The sequence below is a fragment of the Copidosoma floridanum genome, unplaced genomic scaffold (assembly GCF_036245765.1).
Source record: "Copidosoma floridanum isolate Cflo_tuat_1 unplaced genomic scaffold, Cflo_Japanese_pri ptg000019l, whole genome shotgun sequence".
NCBI lineage: Eukaryota > Metazoa > Arthropoda > Insecta > Hymenoptera > Encyrtidae > Copidosoma > Copidosoma floridanum.
This window is the reverse complement of record NW_028321896.1, coordinates 5,052,324-5,073,745: the sequence shown is the minus strand read 5'-3', so window position 1 is coordinate 5,073,745 and position 21,422 is coordinate 5,052,324. Positions and strand designations below refer to the sequence as shown.

General features: G+C 44.0%; 1 protein-coding gene across 1 annotated transcript in view; it reads left to right on the top strand.

The window, feature by feature from the left end:
• The window catches only part of dpr1 (defective proboscis extension response 1), a 238,263-nt gene that overhangs the window by 26,099 nt on the left and 190,742 nt on the right, over positions 1-21,422 (top strand). Inside the window, exon 2 of the mRNA XM_089593180.1 lies at positions 19,128-19,336. Within this exon, the coding sequence (XP_089449306.1) occupies positions 19,128-19,336 (209 nt within the window). The remainder of the gene's footprint in view (positions 1-19,127; positions 19,337-21,422) is intronic.

Below are 21,422 nucleotides of genomic sequence, written 5' to 3'. Positions count from 1 at the left end.
TTGCTTTTATTACCTATAGCTGTTACGTCTGACCATGTCAAGTCTATACTACTGAATTTCGAGTTTGTCATTCGTCAGACCATTATTACTACTGATTGATGGGAAAAATTGAAAAATTTACTTCTCAAATCAATAACCATAGAAGGTTTCTGTCAATAAACGTAAGTTGTAGCGTATATTCTTAGATTTCTTATTACTTTTAACGATTTACTTCTATTATGGAACTGCGAATGCAGACAGTTCCAGCTCCATCGATATTATTCGATAAAGGTTTAACGGGGGTTTATTTTATTTCATGAAAGCCGCTATAAAGACTCTAAAGAGTAATACATAAACTTTGACAGAAAAAGGGAAGCACCGCTTTTTGAGAAAAACGTAACATATGGATAGGAAGAGAGTGGCTTCGAACAAGACCCTATCGTTCGGTAGGTATATAGCAGGTAGGAGCCAACTCCCTAATGCCAATAAATTTTGGATAGAAAACAATTTTTTTTCCAACGTCAAAGAGGGAGGCCAAGTAAAAGAGAAATATGGTTAGCCAATATAGAGTAGGTGCTCATGAAAGACTTTTTTAATAACGTCTTAAAACAGCAAGAGCCTAATTGTTTGTCGCCAGTGCTACAGGCAATATTTTTCAACTTTACTTGAAAAAAAAAAAAAAAAAAAAAACTAAACATAAAATTTTTTTACGAGAATAGGCATATTACTTTTCACTCATTAACTACACGAACCTCATTCATAACACCCATGTCATTTTAAAACAACAAAAAATATCATAACGAGCTTTTTAACAATAGTTCTAAAATCTGGAAAATATTTACAAGCCAAGATCGTAAAACTCATCGCTAAATGAATTTAAAAACTGTAACAAAGCCCCTCGTAAACATCTCAAAGACGTTTGTGTCTCATAATTACACAGAGAATACAGAAGTTCCCCTAGTAGTACTTTTTTTTTTTTTTTTTTTTTTTTTTTTTGCAAAAAAGCATCAAAAGCTTTCGCAGACGATTCCTCTCGGACCTCCTTGATTAACCAGAAGAATTGTTTTCACTACAACCAGCCTCGAGAGAGACTCTTAATTATTTTTCCCCAAGCCTCGACAAACTGCGACTCGTCACGCCCCAAGATCGGAAGCTAACGAGGTAATTAAATCCGAAAGAAAACAAAATAAAATAATGACGACAAAAAAAAAACCGAGGGAAAAAAAGCAGCATCGACGAGTCGACGGAAGCGCAAGGAAGACTCACCCGCGCACGCGAACAAAAAAGAAAAAAGAGAGCTCCCTCGTCATCTTGCATATATACTCGTGATTGGGGGAGGAAAGAGAACCGCCGCCTGTTCACTTCCGGCTCTCGCGAATCGAGTTCCAACAGAAAATGAAGAGGACAAGACAGACAGCGAAACGCGTTAGCTACAGTCACGAGGGAGGGAGGAATATCTTCCCCATTACCTTTGCGCTTCGTTCCGCAGGCAAACTCTATTATCGCAAAGCGTTACGCTCCGGCTCACTCGGTGCTACGCGTTCCACCCTCATAATGCCTTTTACCTCGTACCCGTGCGTATTTGGCGAGACGATCGCTTTCGATAGCTCCCGCAGACGCTGGCTGTCCTTTTTCCATCCACCTCCTTTGATAGTGCTCGCCCCCGTCTCTCGGAACAAATGGCAGAAACGAGGGGCCAGGAGATAGTGGATCTGGATGAAGGGGTGGGAGAGACGGAGAGTTGGGGAATTACACAGGGAGCAGGAGGGCGCGATAAAGAAATTTCGAGTTCGTTATGGTCTGTGCGCGCGTGTGTACCTTGTCGAAATGACAGCCGGCATTTTTCGTCCCTCCGCGAAAATTTTTCTCTTGGCCGTCGCCCGCTACCTACCCTTTTTTTTCCATCTCGCGTTGGTCGACGTGAACTGGCTTTTGATTTATGTGGCTCTCTCGCTTTCACGGAGTAGGGGACTTTTTTTCTCTCTCTCTCTGCGGCGGCGTGTTATTTTTCTCCTCCTCCCCCCTGTGGAGTGTCACAGTTGGAAAAACTTTGCGGGATACTCTGAAATTTCGAGTAGGTTAATATCTGCGGCAAGAAAACAAGCGACCGTACAAGTATACGTACACTTACACGGTGTGAGGGGGAGGGGGCAAGTTCGTGTGGTGCATGTTTACTCGCGTGGCTATCAGATTTCGGATTACAAACTACTTGAGAGAAACTCAATCAAACTTCGTGTGGATGAAAATCTCGGATAACTCTGGGCAGTTGTTGAACATTTTTCGAAAATCCAGGAAATTAATAACAAACACGTTATAAAAACGTATAATCGAACATTGTTTCGCACGAATGAAATTCGCTTAAGGGGGCTCCTACGACTACTGCTGAGGTCAAAAGACAAACAAAAAATAAAGTTTTGTTTTTCAGTAAAAAAATGTGTCTGAAAATCATTATGATATTTTAAATAACGTATGAAGTGGGAAAAATGATATTTATGTGTGTAGTTTAACTTTGTACGAAAAATTAATTATTGTTTTGACCAGTCTAGTGCATACGAGGGTACACCACCAGACCAGACCACCTGTGTTGGTGTAGTATAGCGATGTAATATATAGGTATATGATATATATATATATATATATATATATATATATATATATATGTCGTGAACAAGTACGTCTGCTACCCACGTGACCTCCTGACCTCCCGGACACTATTTATTTATTTCCATCACAAATATCTCGCTAAAATGGTCCTTTATCCACAATTTTTAATACAGCATATTACAGAGGAAGACTTCATCTACAAAACGTATATATTCAGTCTGCTGGAACATTTAATTTAGGTTTATTATAAACGAAAACAAATTGTTTTTCACGCTGCCCCATAGGAACACGTGCTAATAGTTACAACTTTGAGCTGGGATTTCTCAAAATTTTGACCCATTCGAAATATAATTTAGACCACCATTAAATTCAGTAGACTTTTATTTACAAGAAATAATATATCTCTGTTTGAGGACTTTCGTGAAGGAGCCCTCTTAATGGTTTATGGCTGATCAATGGGGATCGAGTTGATAATTGTTACATCTTTATTCTTGATAATTTATTTTTCATACAATTGTTTAGTAGATTTTTTTATGATAAATAACGTTCGAGTGAATTTTTCCAACTGTGTGTTTAATTTTAGTGGAAAACAATGTACATTTGGGCAATATTATTTTATGGATTTCTAAACACGTAAAAAAAATTTTGTTTCCTTAATAAAGTGCATTATTTTTGCTGGGAACCACTATTAACAATATAATATTAAGAACAAATGTGACAAGTATGTGCAATACGTCCAAGATGTGAAAGCTCATTTAAAAGTATTTTAAACAAAATATGCAAATCCTTTTCAAATATTTTAACTACTTTCTACTTTTAAATTTTAATGCCCTATATTTGCTGCAGAAAATTTCTTAAGCACTGCTGTTTTAAGTAGTACGAAAAAATTTTATTCAGCATAAGTAATGAATTACATTTTTAGAAAAAAAAAAAAAAAAAGAAATTACACGACAAAAAATGGGGAAAGGTACGCATACCCGTTTTCATTCATCATTCACATAAAGTATAATTAAAAAAACTCTGCAAGACTGATCTGTTTGTGAGAAAACAAGTTCATCGCGTAAATGAAAAAAAAAAAAAAAAAAAAAGAAAAAAAAACATGTGCACGGAAAAGAAGGACACGAGTTTTCGACATAACTACTCGACGTGACCGCAAAATCGTCGATTGTCGCGGGTTCATTTAAATTTGAAAAGGAACCGTGCACCCACGAGCAATTAGCAGCGCTTTCCTTTTTCTCTCGCATTCACAGTAGGTAGTCGTTAATTTTTCAACAGAGACAGAAGCAGCCGTTCCAAGCCCGAAAATAGCGTAGCTCCTTATCTCTGTTTAACAGGACGTTAAAGCGGGATGTCAACCTGTCAGGGACGCACGGGGGAAGAGAGAAAGAGAGAGAGAGAGATAAGGATCCGGAGAAAGAGGTCGAAAAAAGGGGAGCGAAAAATTTTCGACGAGAAAACATTGCCCGTTGGATTTATTCACCCTCATTTTTCCGCCCTTACAGACACACTCGCACGCCTAATAAACTATTTTGAGACGCTTGTAGGAAACTTTTTCAATGACCAGATATGTACAAAAGTTACACAAGAGGTGGGGAGAGAAAAAAAAGTTTGAAATAGCTTATCGAAAAACATGCCACGTGGCTTTCGTCAGCCGGATAAATCAAACGTCCCGATGGCTGGATCAATCATCGGGCCATCAAACCTTTCACCCTCGAAGGACGTCTCTCTCTCCCTCTAACACCCCCATCACAAGCTCGACAGCCCTCGGAGCTGGCACCGAGAGGTTTCGTTTTAAAAATGCACTCGCGACGCGCCCGAAAGGAGGCTAATGTCGAACGTAGACGCCACTCGCGTCCCTTCTCGCAACCACTTTCACCGCTTATCGGAGACAGCCGGGGGGGGGTGGCCGTAATGACGTTGGCTCCGCTACGGGTCGGATAAGCTAAAATTACCGATAGACAGGTCGTTTATTTCGAGAACAGCCACCCGGTAGTGCTGCTCTCATTCTTCCTGCTCCTTTCCATCCCAGCTAACAGGTACTTCCTATCTCGTTAGAGGCCTCGGTAATACCAAATAGCTTCCTACCCCCCCCTCCCCTTACAAGCGTATATTGTACGTGTAGCACACGTAGGCCTGCACGTTGTGTACTCGGAGTGTATACGTTGCTTCCGTGTACCGGAAAACATTTCGATAACGAAGCTTTATTAACGCTGCCAAAATAATTACGATCGAGGGTGTTTTCCGTTTCTCCCCCCCCCCGCAGTTGTTCATTTTGACCAACGAGTCCCGAGTAAATAAAGTATTTAAGTAAGATTGAGTCGTGGTACACGTGCAAGCTCTCACGAAACACTCGACCGCGGTATTCTTACGGGACACTCGGCACATCATCCGCCCAAACTACACGCGTCAGCTACGGGCACGCGTATACAGGTATTACGAGTTACTAACGACCTCGTCGTTCTAATTGCACCGGCCGTTGCTGCTGCAGCTGTTTATGCCTCGACTGTACACCTGATCCCTGCACGTAATCCCGGCTAAATCAACAAATTGTCCGACCAATCGGGAGGCTTTCGCCACGTGTAATTAAATTCACCAAAGCTCGGTGGGAGACGGCGATGACGATGCACCAGCGAGACCCACCGAAAACAGCCCAAAACTGGCTTTTGTTCGCTCATTAGTGCTCGCAACCATTACATTCGGCCGTCTAATCTACGTGATTACACGTAAATCTCCGTGTCACGGGACAAGTACAAAATACGACGCACAAAAGACGACCGGAATGTCGCTGGCTACTATGTAACGCGAGCACTCTCATGCGACAAAAAGCTCTCCCCGTCGCATTATCTCTTGTGTCGTCGCGGTCGTTGTTCTTCTCCCATGATTCCATACAGCCGTGGTTGTTGTCTTCCGCGTCGATTCTTCAGTCGTTGCCCAGTGGGGGGCAGCAACAATGGCCCAAGCCAACCCCGTTAGGACTCTTTCTTTTTTCTCTCTCTTGGCCCTTGTGAGTACCCACTCTTTATAGTCATTTCGCATTATCGTGGCTATACGCACGTTTGTACGGAGATGGGATACAAAGGAGCTTTATTTTTATTTATCCAGCCTGACCTCGCCCCGCCTATGCACATGGACACAGCTATACTGGCTCACGTGTTTACACAATGATAATAAATTACCAGAGACAATGGCACCCGGCGCTCGAGAAATTCCGAGATACCTGTAGGATATACACACACACACACACACATAAAGAGACACCCTTACGAGGTGGGAGTCGTCGTCATCGAGAGAGCGCCGTCTTCCCCCTTGGAGGGAGGGGGGGGCAAAAGGGGTCATTGTATCGCATCACGGCCCTGACAACAATGGACCCGCTGGGACAATAATATGACAGAGACGGATATAATTATCTTCGCCTGGGAAACAGCTGAGGTGGAGAAGGAGGAGTATAGGGTAGTACTGCCCCTCTCTCTCTCTCTGTTTGTGGCACATTGTCCTCCGGTGGAGCCACTGACCGTTCATCACCGGGCAACTCGGCTGTACCCAAAGCCCTGAAAATCAAGTCGAGGGAACCTGTCTCACGGAATATCAGACGCAGAGAGATATATACACGCATGGGTGTACAGAGGGAGAAGTGAGTTTGACTCTCGGTGACGTTGAATTCACGGATACGTGTATGGGCGGCGGACGGCTAAGATGACAGAGAGATCGAGTGGGCTTTGGCTACCTTTGACAATCGACGCAAGAACAATTCGTTTCTCTCTCTCTCTCTCTCTCTCTGGGTCCATTTGTCTCTTTCCCTGTGAAATTGATTGCGCTCGATCGGCTAGTGCTGCTTGTGTTTCGGAGCACGGCTCCAAAGGGTAGTATAGGCCACGTGTAAATATGCACTGTCTGTGAGGTTGTACGTATAAGCTATAGACACTCGCGTGTGCAGGTAATATCCGTTCAATCGACCTCTGGACTGTACTTACTATGTGGGAATTAACTTTCGAAGTCGCAGTACCTTTGTTTATTAAAACTATCTTTGTATGCATCCACGCGATGATTTTACTTTCTCGTAGAACAAACCGTGCGCTTTTGACTATTCATCTCTGAAAACATGTATCTCTTTCTCCGCGTGAATACATTATTTTTTTTTTAAATTTTTTAATTGGAATCTGCAGTAGTGAGCAAGACACGTTTTATTGTTTTGAAATCCTCGAGTATCCCGAGCTCATCCTTCTCCCCAGCACTCTGTATTTTCTTAACTCCTGACTGGGCTCACTTGTACTCCCTCAACTTGCACGGATTTCATCTCCGAAGGAACGAGAGAGTCTTGCCCTAAGAAATTCATTCAACATCTCTTTTACAGCATCGCATAACTTCTTTTTTTTCTCTTCTTCGTCAAACACACTTGTGTGCATAGATACGTTTCCTCAGCGATTTGCCCCTGTCACTCGTGCGACGTGTGTGCGTACGTGTTTTTTTTTTTTTTTTTTTTTTTTTTTCTTCTTACTCGTTCTCCAACCGGTCTCTCGGCGTCACGGCTCTCTCGAAGCATAAAAATTTTATCACAGCCTCAGAAGGAAGGAAAATATTCCCCGTGCCCTGTTATACGTATGCCTATTTTAAATCAAAATGCGAAACAGATACACCTGGAAAATGAAATCTCTTTCCCTCTGTGACAGACATCATTTTTATGCTGGGATATGATTTTTTTTTTTTTTTTTCTTCCTTTATACTAAAAAAGGGTTGCTGCTTCAAAATTTATCTATACCTACCGAATCTCGATGCGAAGCCAAAATATCTATGCGTGTGCTCAATGCATACCGAAAAGTACAATTATTGCAGGGTGTAACAACGTGTCGTCGCGAGCGATTTTGCGCACAAACGGATCTAATTCAGGCGCTCCCAGGGGAGGGGTTGGATAGCCCGTTTTTGCCGGTTGCTCAAGAGATGGAGAGAAAAAGAGATAGAACGCGTGCTAGTAACATAATGACGAGGGAGGTAAGCTCTAAATTTTCCAGCGAGTGATTAACGTCGGGCTGAATCGTCAACTATTTTGTTTTTAGCGCCCCCTTTGTCAACGGAGTCATAACCACACCATGGTGATGCTTATTATTTTGCTCTAGGCTTAGAAATACCTTTATGATTCCACGGGAAAGCTTCGTCGTGATGGCACTACTTTTTTTTCTCATCTTTACATGCCACGACGCTACAACTCTATTTTTTTTTGTCATCTCAAATAAAATGACCCAATTGGAGCTTTGCGTGAAAATAGATCTGGGGCATGGCTTTGTATGCAAATCCGGGAGTAACTGTTTGACATTGTTACAATTCAGAGGGGGCCTCGATGCATATTTCGTTTTTTTCTCCCCCCCCCCTCTCTGACTCTACTGTCACTGCATGTTGATTAGCACCAAGGGGGTGTCATTAACCGGTACATCTGCGCGTCCCAATTGAGATCAAAAGCTCATTGTTTGCCCCCCCCCCTACCCCTGGACTTTAAAAAAAAAACGCGTTCTCCTCACTCCCTGTCAAAGTACGCACGTATACAATCAAGCCAACTCCACTGCCGCCGCGACGGAAAACAACCCTGTTTGCGCAGGGGAGGGACTTTTCGCTGGCGACCCGAAAGTTTTAAATTAACAAGATCTAATTCGGAGCGGGAAAGCAAGGATGAACGCGAGCGAGTTTTTGACTGCAGTTCTCTCTATCTCTCTCTCGCTCTCTCTCCGCGAGGCAAGTAACGAGCGGGGGTGGGAGTGTTTTTCGATCGCCGGCGAAACTCGAGCAAAGGAATAATGAAACAAAAAAAAACACACACGGCGATACTTCCTCGGCAACTGTGGACGAAAAAAAAAAAAAAAAAAACATCGGCGAGTTTGCACCCCGAAAGGCCAAGCGCAACGTGTACGTATCGGGTGGAATTACGGAATCGCGACAACTGCAGCTGCTCCGTCAGCTTCTCCTCCGTGTCCTTTCATTAACTCCAACCGGGCTCCGGATGGCGCGTACATACACCAAGCAAGCCCGTTCGGTCGAAGGGTCCGCATCGCATCCCCAATGTCCCTTTTCTCTTCATTTTCGATCCAAGAGCCCGTACCTTCTCTCTCTGCACGTCCACCCCCTTCTTCTTCCTCTTTTCCGACTCTACGGCTCAGACGATTAGATTGCGAATCACGCCACCGCTGCTCGTTTACAACCGTGTACACCCCGCGTCTTTTACTGCCAGGAGTCGTTTGGTGGGACGGGTTTATCGATCGACCAAGCCAATGGTTGTACATCGCACGAAGAAGAAAAAAACACGTGGTTGAATTTAAAGCAGCAGCTAACCATCATCAAAGTCGTCCCATCGTGTGTCTATGCATGAGTATCAATAAATATAGCACAGGGAGGAGATACGGATGTATCCTTTTTTTCCGTGTTTGCCCTACAAATGAATTCGCGCCTCACGTCCATCCAAAATGCACGGCAAAAACAAAAACCCGTCGAGATGTGGGTAGGGGCCATACATTTGACTCGCCGTTAAAGCGCCAGTTCTGTATCGATCAGCTGCACGTGAAAAGCACCCCGGCAAGTGCAAATACACCGAACTTTCGGTGGACAAAAGCTCCAAGCAAAGATCAGAGGAGCCGAGCACGTGAAACGGCGCAAGCTTTAACTTTCCTCCACGTACACGTGCGCCTGGGGGGTGGGGGCTTGCAACTTTGCGGCCAACTAACAACTCAGGGGAAGGGGGAGGTCTGAAATGGATATGCGCGTTTTATCTTTCGTAGTAAGTAGCGTTTAGACGGTGCGCTCGAGAGACTCCCTCGCGGAAAAGTGATACGAACCGCAAGTGCATCCGATGAACGAGGATCCCCAATCATCCTTTTATGCGTGTACCCGTTTGTACGTGGCAATCGCGTGTAAAGAGCTTCATTGGTTATTTTGTCTCACTTTTAAGCTGGTTCCGAGTCAAAATAACCCAAAAGATATCCATCCAGGAAAAGGTAGCCAACAATCACTTCCGTACTCGCTAATGTTCGCTACATTCGTAGATAATGGAAATCGCTATCTCGTGCGACAACTCGATAATACAACTCGATGCTGTACCAACACTGCCATGTAGTTCACGCGTATTGACAAGTATAATATTAAACCAATGTGTGCATGAAGCACAATTCTACATCAACAAACAAGTTTAACGCTTCGTTGGAGCTTTGCCTGGAGGGTTTGGGTGTAGGTAATAGTATAAGAGTGTAATCGAAAGGAATTCACTTCTAGCGTCATTAGCAAAACTACCAAGTGCGGAATTTCAATGAAGCGTTTAACATGGGTATGGCTTCAGTGATGCTTGTGCACGTAATGGGCATACATATGTATTATGTTTGTGCATCGCAGTTACTGTAATATCAAGTTGACTTTCATCAGTTGCTGTTCATCCGATGGATCCGAGTGCTCGTGTTTAAGAGAAAACCTTCTGACCCGGCAATTAGTGCGGGGCAATCGACCACGTTTCAATATATTCAAGTAAAATTCATACGGATTACCGTAAACAAATTTAAAAAAAAAACAGTGATGTTTTTTAACTTTACCATAAAAAGATTTCTCCACCGAATTTATCGTACCTCCACACACTTTATCTTAATTTCTTCATAATGATTTCGCTTCGCAAACCACACACAGTTATGATGCGATCGACAAATCAATGGTTTTTATTCACTTACTGCGCCGCGAATATTTTCAAGAAAACTTTTGACGTATTGTACGCGGGCTTAAGCGTACCACGGTTAAGAGTATTTACGCTTTTCAAGGCTTATTTCCGAGGTGTAAGGAGGGCCGGGGAAAAAGTCAGGGAGAGGGGGTTGTCGTGCGTTGAAAGAGGGCAGTGCACGCCTTTTTGGCGGTCGAGAGACTAATTTCACGTCCTTCGAAGGCGTACAGTGGGATTACTCATGAGTAACTACTGCAGTGGCACTACTTGTTTCGTATACGGACCACAAATTTTTGCCCAAGTCGTCTTATCACCTACGAGCAAAAGTCAGCTCGAAAGAAAATTGAAATAGTAATGATTAAAACGTTGAGTACAACGATTGGTCCATCACAATTATTTTTGTCTTTGAAAAGGTGTGCACATTTTCACTGTACCAGACCACGAGGGGGATGAGATTCAACGTATTCAAAGTCTTTCCAAGTACGAAAACTGTTTAACTTGCTCGGTTGTCCACGGCACGTTGCGCGTAAATAAGTTTCGGGACGACGCATCGTTAAAACTTCAATGAGTCGAAATTTCGAGACACACTAGGCGGGTCAACCGAGTTTTACGAGCCGAGCATTTTTACGCCGCAGTGTTTTTTCGGGTCAACTTCGTCGAGGAACATTTTCATCCCATTTACCCCGCAGCCCACGTACACAGAGTCCTGGATGAAGTTTTGTCTCTGTGTGTATATTTCAGCGCGCGTTTTTCTCTTTTATTCCCACGCAAAAACAAGCCAAGTCGCCCGGGCCCATACACCATGATTAATTATAAAAGTTTTTCATCTCGTCTCCCTGGCGAAAGTTTTTCCAGCCACTGCAGCGCTAAACCTCGACACTGTCGTGCTACCTCGTGAATTAAAAAAAAAAAAAAATAAATAAATAAACAAGATTCCCTTGTGGTCGCGCCACCCATCACGGTAAACCAAAAAGGCTCGTCGATCGCCCAATCAGCGGGGCTCCGTGCTCATTAGCGCCCCCGGAAATCACATTACTTCCCCCCCCCCCCGCACCGGGGCTGCACACTTTGCAACTGCGGATAAAAATCACGGTTCCTCCCCGCGAAACGAACGAGCAGCCGCAGTGGCGGTACATCAAGCCCTCCCTGGAGTACAGCAAAACAAACTCTCGGCACCGCTGTTTGTGTGGAGAAAACACGCGCGCGTTGCCTGATGCACATCCCCCACCCATCCTCCTCAATAATTCCAGGCCTCTCTCTCCCCGCTTTGTGGAGTTCCCTTTTACAGGACCCTTTGGTGGTTGCGCGGGGCACGATGAATTCTTCATCCAGGACACTTTAGCCGCCTCTGACACCCACGCGCCGTTTTTTTTTCTTCTTCTTTTTCAAATCCCCATCGCGATTTTCTGGGTAATTTTTCCATCGAGACAGCAACTCGTGAGAACTTCCTGCCCCCCTCCCTTCCCCGTCGAGATAAGGGATGCCCGGTGCACTCTCCTCTTGGCTTCAATATGCTTTCCGACAGACGGAAAATCTCGATGTGACACTTTGCCGGAGGAGCTTGCAAAAAACGTACTTTTCGTTGTGTAGCTCTCGGGAACTTTCTTAAATTGCTGTAAGCTTTTTGTTCCGCAGGAGCCACGCGCGAGGGAGGAAAACAAGAGGGCGGGTGTTGGGATTTGGATCCGTCGGATCCGGAGAGTTCATGAAACTGCTGACCAATTTTGGCCCCCTTGAAGTACATTCATCTCGATGTATATATGGACGCTCCCTTTGCGCGTGGCTGCTCTTATCGTGGGGCTTTGGGGTAAAACGTTGGGCAGTATAATGTCCATCCCTCCGGGGGATGCATCGTCCGAATTCTTTGGTGCGCCCTTTGCTTCGTAGCTCGAAAAATTCAATCATCCACGTGAAAAAAAAAAAAAAAAAAAAAGTTAGCGTGTCAGTGAGGAGGAAGAGGAGTGGGCATTTTGGCTGTGCTAACAAGCGCCGTTGTGGATCGGGGTATGCGCGAGGGGCTCGTTTAAAAGTCGGGGGAGCCCGGCTACAGGCTGGAGAATAAAAGAGCCAGTCGAGGGACGCTCCAATGACCCCGGCGAGCCTCGGCAGCCTTCTTTCTTTCCTTTCGCTTCCTCGGCTCTTTTTTCTTCTCTCTCTCTCCCCACCCCCTTCTGTGATACTTGGCCCTAATTCATTTCGCCGACGCTGAACCATTTGTTAAGCGCCTCGACTTATTTGTTGGGCCGCCGAGCAGCCGATTAATTGGCCTCTTAACGAATATTAGAGCTCGAGGGTTTTACATCTCTTTCGCTCTCGAGGGGCTCCCTTGGTTTTTTTCTATAGTCGGCTTGTATGATCTCGCTGCTCTCGCTCCGAAAAGGGGCAACTGCCAGCTCTGTACGTGTGTGTTATATGGAGGAACTCGGGTCGATTTTTATTATATTTTTGTTGTCATCGTTCATAGCGAGCTGTCTTTAGCTGTGTGCGGGGTTTCGCGCTCTTATACGTGTTTTTCTATAATGCGTATGTACTCCAGATCTAGTACTATAGTGGTGTCGGTGGGTATTGTTTTTTCAATACCCTGTGAACAATTTTCAACAAATTACAAGAAGCTCGTTATTTTGATCCTTTACGGCACGGGCTGACGCGAAATTTTAAGTTAAGATGTTTCTCGGGTGCACTACGCTTTTATGCATACGCTTGCACTGAAATTGGAGGAGCTAAAAGATACCTCCCAGGAAGAGGCACGTTAAATTCGTTGTGTTAAGTACTTTTTTCTTTTAATTACTAAAAAGTTTAATAAGAAGGTAACTTTGACCCCGGCAAAGTTTAAGACCTGTAGTAATATTAATTGTCAAAGAGCGCCTCATTTTTTCCTTTTCGAGGTATCAGAATTTAATTAGAAAACCCATTAGAAGGCCAAGTTTCATCGAAACAGCACAGGTGAGAGACACAAAAGGGAGGGTGAAAAAAAGTAAGTAACACCAGTCCGGCAACTGCGAGAAATAATGACCTAAACAACTCGGAGGACACAGAGTCAACGAGGAGCGAGTAGAAAGTGAGCGCGTGGGCAAAGTGCACTAATAGCGGAAGCTCATAAAGAGCTGCCGCAACTTGATATCACTTACATCGGGACGCTTATACATATACGTGTGTATATCCTCCCCCTCTTTGCTTTGGATGGAGAGCTACTATTTTTCTTTCTTTAGCTTTGGCTCCGAGCTTGGAGTGGACGAGGGGTTGGAAAAAAAAAAAAATAAAATAAATAAAAACAAATAAAGTCTAGGCACCGAGACGACAGGGGACGAGTGCATTGTCCTCCTGTTTTTCCTTGCTTTTTCGTTTGTCATCCCTACAAGGGAGAATACGCCGTGTAGAGGGGCATTAAAAAACCCAGCGCCGACGTGACGTGTCGCTTTCGCCGCTACTGCACCATCCCATCCCCTATTTGTAACCACTTTCCAACACTTGCCCCATGTCCATTTTACACGCTGAATCGTGTTTTCATTGTGGGTCATCTGTCGATGTTTTTTTTTTAGGGTTTCTCCGGTTACTCTGACCGACAATATATTCGAGCTGTATAAAACTTTTAAAACTGACTTGAAAAGAAAAAAAAAAAAAAAGTAACCGTAGACTTCCATTTTTGATCCCATAAAAGTAACCCAATAACGGAGGCTCCAACGCCCCGTGAAACACTCGATATAATAAGAAAACTCACAAGAGCGTAACCTACCTCGTTAATCTCTGTTTCTGAAGGGAAGACGATAAAAAAAATTGCAGGAGGGTTTGAGGCCGAAACTCTTTGACCGCGTTTATTCCTCGACGTGTTGGCCGCTTGGTTTGAGGTAGCCGAGTGAAATAAAGAATCAATTTTTCTCGAGCCCAACAAAGGAGGGGAGGGTGTCGTTATTGTACCAGATATAATGAAAGCGATGCAACTAGTCGCTTCGCAAACAGAAACTACGTGTTACGATTACCCTCCGAGTAATAAATTTTTCACCCCGACAAGATTAACTGTACGAAATTAATTTGATTACTATCCCGTGCAATTACGAAGCGCCCCCTCCCTGTTTGTTGGTTATTCTTTCTTTTTTTTTTTTTTTATAATCACACAATGACACCTATTGTTATCAGTCGTGTCCCTTTTCCTGGTTTATTTAAATAACCTAATTACATCTATGTATACATTTGTACCGCATTGATGCATCAAATGTTACTTTGATCAAACATCGAGTAAAGCGTAATTGGATTTTAGTTTATTTATATATTGTTGATAAACTTGATTAATTAACGCGAGTACCAATTCATACATTATAGAAGATGTACGTAGTGCTCCTTCCAATTCGATGTACAATAATATGATGAAAGTTAGCACTAATAGCATGAAAGTAAGTATTTGAAATAAAAATAATAGAGGTGATATTTTTCGCGAAGAATTGCGTATGCACAGTGATGAATCGCCATTATAAAGCTTGTTGGATTTTCAAATGAATATTTTCGCGATCCTAGGTGATGCAACAGCGCGTAAAACGCGAATTTAATCAGCGGAAGTTTAAAAAAAAAAAAAAAAAAGAAAAAAAGTTTCGTGTTGCCCCGACCGTGGAAGAGTTGGTGCAGAGAAACTGTGGAAGAAGATCCGAATCACAATTTTAAATTGAGGTAGGTATCCAGATGGAAGCGAGTTTCCCTTGGTCAGCTCCGATCGCCGGGTCGCCCTGTTTTTCGTGTCCACCGACTTTGCCGGACAGACACTTCCGGGGGGGTGGCAAGAGGAGAGCTTTCTGCTATTTCAATTTCCCGGGGAAAGGCAAATGCCCGCTATTCTTCGGGACCCAACTTTTTCCCCGCGACTCTCGTCTGTTTTCGGTTTAATTCGATTTCGCACGGGCGTGTCGATTTATTTGTTTGCGCGGTCAAATTCCCCTTGGAGCAGCGCGCGCGTGTCTTTGTTACCGGGCGCTTTTTTTCGCTCGACGGTCGTTTTTTTGCTTTGCTCGAGCGATACTCTTTGTTTTTTTTTTATTTTTTTTTTTTTTTATTTTTTTTTATTTTTTTTCCATCTGCAGCCAACAAAGTTTCGGAAAAATGTATTTTAATTGAAAAGTTTTGCGAGCCTGGGGTTAGTTTTTTTTTCCTTGGGTTTCGGGAGCGAAAAATAACAGCTCGGCGCGCGAGCTGAAAAATTTCGTCGATAAATTGATGGGCAAGCCTTGTTGGAATTTTTTTATTAGACCCCGAAAAATGCGTCGAAGCGCGACACGGAGCTCAATATTGCCTTTCATCGGCCAAGGGTGCACGTAATGTTTGGCTCAACCCTTTATATCCGTGCTGTTTTATATATTAGTAAAATTTTCGCCTTTAGTTTTGATAAACAGCGGCTTGGTATGTATCCCAAGCAGGTGTGATGTATCATACGAAAAAGACTTTTGTCCCTCAACTTTGGCCGAGCTTCGTATCGTTATATGTAAGCGCAAAGTCTGAGTCAGAAAAAATGTCCCCTTGCAGGTTCAATGGGACAAAATAATGGCTCGCGCTCTCAATGGAAAATTAATCTCTCGACGTGATCCATAACGATACAAGTCTCGGGACGACGAGCCGTACAACACGAAGAAAATGAGAAGAAAGAGAGGGTGAAATACCGTCGATTAATCAACGCCGCTATTCGCTATCCCGCGAAGTTGTCGGCGTATATCTTGCAAGTTATCGCGGGACTGTGCGTTGGAATGGGCTTTGGAAAAATTTCGCTCCTTTTACCTTCTGTGCGTGCACAATAGGTATATATATATATATATATATATATATATGTGTGTATAAATATTCCTGGGGTGCGTACAGGGAGCTTCGAGTGAGTTATGATCCCGAGTGCACGGGCCATTGTAATTTTCCTCTTGCGGGAGTGTCATCCCTTTAACAATAAAACTTTCGTAATTTTCGAGGCTAAATTCGTCCCCTCCGCGCTTTCATTGATCCTTTGATTTTACAGCCGCTCGTTTAGCTCGATTATGCGCTTCGAAATATTGTCCCTCGACGGTGATTGGATAAATTTCTGCACCCCCCGAAATTGAGGGTAGAGAGGAGTAAGCGAAAAATATTCGCGTGGAATTATAAACTTTGCGGGATGTTAATTGTACACCGATACGCGACAGTCGGGGAGTTTTTTCATTAAAACTTTGCTTGGCAGGGGAGCATCGCTTTGTACGTGTGTATACGTGGGTATAAAACTCGCGAGGACACGCGTAGTTTGTTCTTTTCGGGGGGGGGGGGGTCAGACATATTTTGCCTCCAGTATGGAAAAAATTTTCGGGCAACTTTTAATAAACGTCGCTGCCGCTGCTCCCGTGACATCACAACTACTCGCGCTTTTTATGTCTCGAGCAGGCTTGGGTACGAAAATTGCGCAAATTACTCGATTGGCGGGTGGACTTTGATATGGAAAAGTACAAAAGTATCACGCGACTTTTCACTGAATTTTTTTAATTGCCCCCCCCGGCAATAGAGAGCGCGTATCTACAACTAACCGCGCCTAATTCAACTCGTGTTGTTAACACTCTTACTTGGCGGGTGGACCAAGCAAAAGTTACACGTTTAATCTAAAGTTAATTGCTTATTTCCAACTACTTTTACTGCACACTGTTGGGAGAAAAAAAAAACCAGACTTACTCATTAAAATGCCTATTTTAGAAAAAATGGCAATTAATGGCATTGTTCGTTTAAGGTGCCCAATGATAAATATTGAAAGTAGGGTATCTACTCGCCATATCACTAAACAGCAGAGAGTATTGTTTACATTAGATAAGCCGGTCTAAAGTCTCCAATTAGGGGCCGAATTGAAGCGCACCGCCGAGTAATCCGACGAGACTGGGGTGTACACCTACAGGTGGCCGTGGGGTGTGTTGCTCCCGAAACTACGTCAAAGATCGCGGCTCTCGGATCTCAAAATAAGAAACGGATAAGGGAGCAAAAGTTTGCCGATCGCGCGCAGGTACAGGGCCTGCACGGGAGAGCCAGTTTGGCTGCTTGCAATACTCGCCAAGATATCAAACGGATCCGCATTATTGTCTAATGGCGATAACATTACCCTCCTCCCTCTCTCTCGCTCACCATTTGATTTCGAATTGATCGAGCGGGTGTGCGTGTACGTATATATACATGTACACCGTGGCTCTCGATATATTCGAGGCGTTTTCCGCATCGGGCCACAACACCGCGTGATATTGATTTTGGTATTGGCAATTCATTTGTAGGAAAATACGAGCGGGATGCATATGTGAGGCCGGCGTTAGTCATTGCAAGTTAAGTCCGTAATTTATGTCGTCGGGTTGGGGGGGGGTCAGCTTGAGCTTTGCGGAATTGTTGGGGGGGGGGGGGGGCTTGTGTGCGCGTGCCACCCACCCTTGAACTGGATTTAAAGCTAAATTAATAAGAATTTCGAGTACCGCCTTATTTATCGTCCCGGGGCTTTTCATTGTTTCGGGCTGTTTGCGCTTTTGGCTCGTGTCCGGATGTAATTTATTAATCGCGCGGCTTTCGATTTTTCGACCCGCGGCTCGAGCGTATTGGCGGGTTTTCCCCTTTTTTTCCGCTAATGGTTGTTTATTGCGCTCGAGGGGAAAAACAAAATAATAATAATACTTTATGGCGCGTGACTTAACGACTGCAGGGAGTTATTTTTATTTTCATCCATACTCGGGGACTCGAGCGGGTTTTTTTTCGGGGGTTTAGCCTTGGGTGGATTTCGGATTTTGCTTCGTCACGGAGAAAAATATTTTTTCTCCCGAGATTCTTCTTCGGACAAGCGTTTGTTTTTTGTAGAGCGCAAACAAAAAAGATTGCTTCGTTTGTTTTCGAAAAAGTTGAAAAATCGATTTAACGTCGTTACCAGTACTCAAACGTTACTTTTATCAATGCTTTCCAACGAGTAAACACACTTTTCTGCAAAACTCTGGTCATTTTTGTTTCAAAGAGAAACAATACGTCCTGATTTTTCAACTTTTTGAAAATCCTCCGAGTATTTTATTTTGTTTTGCAAACAAACTGCTTGCTTCGCTTGCTTGCCTCATGTCTCGTAACCCAAAGGATATATTTATACTGTTAACATTTAAAAATCACAATTTAGTAGGCGAAAGTTACAAATAACTGACACTATAGAGAAAAAAAAAAAAAAAGCTGAAAAACACATCTTAGTGAAACTCTCATCAAATGCCTCGCTTCTTTGAAAAACAAACTATTTTTTACACGTATGCTTGAAAGCTACTACAGAAAAAAAAAAAAAAAAAAAAAAAAATGGAAAATGCTGAAAGCTCTATCGTCGATGACTCTGCCTTTCATCCATTTCCAATAAATCAGTGTAAAAACATAGTCATGTCTCTGTGCATCAATATTTGTAATATGGCCTTTCAGAAATATTTTTCTTGACTTTGTCCATTCGAGGTTTGTTGGAATCATATAATTTTCAACTCAAGTTAAATACGTTGTAAAAAAAAAAAAAAAAAAAAAAATAAAATAAAAAAAAACAATAACAAATAATCCCAAATACCGCGGAGGGTAGAAGCTAAACGCCGATGATGGATTTTCAAAGACCTTTCCGTCAAATTCCCGAGGCTCGTTCGACTTTGCAACTGCGCAAAAAAATCTCCAAAGTAAAAAAGACAGTATTGCTTCTCGATTCTCCCCGGTGCAAAAACGCCCACGGATATTTGGTTTCCTCTGCCAACGCGCTCGCGTCGAGGAAAAAAAAACAAAAAAACCAGATGAAAAATCGCAAAGCCCCCCCTCAGAGCAGCGTACGTAGGTACAGCAGCAACAGCCGAAGTAAGCGATACACGTTTTTTTCTGACGGAATGTTTCTTTTTCTGTGCCACAGCAGCGGTAACTCTCACGCGGGATGATCACAGGTTTCTCGCAGGCAGCGCGGCCGTGGCAATTGGGGTGTCAGTGTCGGCTCCTGGCCTGCCAGGCACGAGGAACACCAGCAACTGGCCGCAATTCGAGATGAACGTCACCCGGAACGTCACCACCGCCGTCGGCCAGACCGCCTTTTTGTACTGCACGGTTCACCAGCTAGGCGACAAAGAGGTGGGTACCTATTGACTACATGCACCCCCCCCCCTTTTTTTTTGTCCTCACCTAATTCGTTTTTCACCCGATCGGTGTGACTCTCAAAGCCTCCCACCCCCAGAGGCAGATTTTTATTTTCAAAGCTTCGTGCCTCTGTTATTTCGATTTCATACCAGCCCCCACCCCCCACCGTTCCAACATAAAACGCGAGCTCCCATCTGTCGGGGAATAAAAATTTATTAAGTCGGAAAATTTTCAAGCCCCCGAAATCTAAATGGGTTTTCGTACCGGTGAAAAAAATATATCTCGAAAATCCAGTTGAAGCGTGTCCGTCGGAGGGAAAATTGAAAACAAACATCCGTCACAAAAGATGGCAGATAGCGGTGTATATTTACTTGGTGGGTATATGCGAGGTCGATACAAAAGCCGTGCCCGGGCGCATCAACTATTAAGCGCGAGCTTGTCAAGTTTTCAAAAGTAAGCACCCAAATTTGAAGTCATTTGGCCACACGTGTGCACAACATGTACATGTATATACGTGTGAGCCGCAGAAGGGCGCGTTAGCGTCAGAGAAAGAGACGAAGATAGACACGCGGGGGGGCTGGTGCAGCGCAACATACTTTTCCTCCAGCACGACGTTTTTCCTTCCGTTTTTTCGTTACGTTGCACTCGTGGATTTGTTTTTTCCTTTTCCTCGTGCCAAGGTACCTCATCCCCCTTATTTCCTCACGCGCACCAGGGAATTCACGGGCAATTTAGTTGCACGGCCGTTCAAAGGGGCGGGGGGAGGGGGGACCGCAAGGCCAGGTGAGCAGACCACGGCTTTCCTCCCTCTCTCTCGCTCTCGATTCCGTGGCCACGTTGTAGAATATGCATCGTGCTGGTAACCGGTGTTTCGTGGATTAACGAGACCGAGCCCCGGCTGCCACGTGGGAAGAAGAGTTGCGCGCCAGAATCGGTGATCAATCGACCCGCTGCTATACATACCTGTATTTGCGAGCGCTGCGGAAAGGTTAATATTTGTAGGGCTCGCGTCAACAGCAAGTTGCAGGACGAGCGAATGGAGTTACTGGTGTTGATTTGTCGCTAACTAGCGGTAATCGCGATGAAAGCTCATGTACTCCCTCGATATTCCTGGGTAACTGCAAGAACCGTGTTTGGGAACACTTTTTGTCCCGACCTTTTTTTTTTTCGTTCATTCCGATTATGGAGAGCGAGTAGTGAAGGGGAAAAATAAAAACAATTGATCGACCGAGCGAACGTGCAATATATACCCGTGTGATTGAGAAAAAAGGGGGTGGAAACAGCTCGAAATCCACTCTAAAACCCTTCGGTGCAAATTTATTTGTTTCTTTCTCGATAAAGCGATAAGTCACCCGGAATATTCGCGATTTCGCGGCAAACAATTTTTACGGGGCTAGCCGGGACAAAAGGTTTTTCCTCCCAACTTTCTTGCCACCGCCTTCCCCGCGAGTCGATCGAGCGGTGTAATTATCGATACGACGCGATGAGTGTGTCCATTAAAAAGACCGCGAGTACACGCAAGCTGATTAATTAGAAAATATGTTTAATTGCCGACTACCGTACTCTTGCGAATTATCGCTGTGTCAACAGAGTGTATGGATGTGTGCGCCACTGCGGTAGTTTTTCCGATGAAAAATTAGCATACCTGCACGAGTGTATGAGCGCATGAGACGCGTTCCGTGGGATTTAAAGAGGAGGTAACAAAGCAGTCGTGGCATGTAGTTGCGATGCGCTAAAACACTCACCGCATCGAACAGTAAGAGGTTTTTTATCGCGCGTCAGAGCTTTTTTATTATACCACATTTTCGCGCGTAGCGGCGTTAAAATGGAGATACCTTTGCCAGTGTTTACTCATTCAATGAGTCTTCCGATCGAATGTAAACGTCGTTACTACCCCCCATCCGAAGCTGTATTTTTTGCCTCGTTTGGAGGAGTAAACTTTTCGATTTTAATACATCATCAAAGGATGCGGACTCGAGAGCGAAATCCGTCGTTTTAGCGGGACGCATTAAAGCACTAAAACCAATAAAAGACAAAAAAAAAAAAAGGGATACGGAGCATTTTCCGAGCCGTAAGGTTT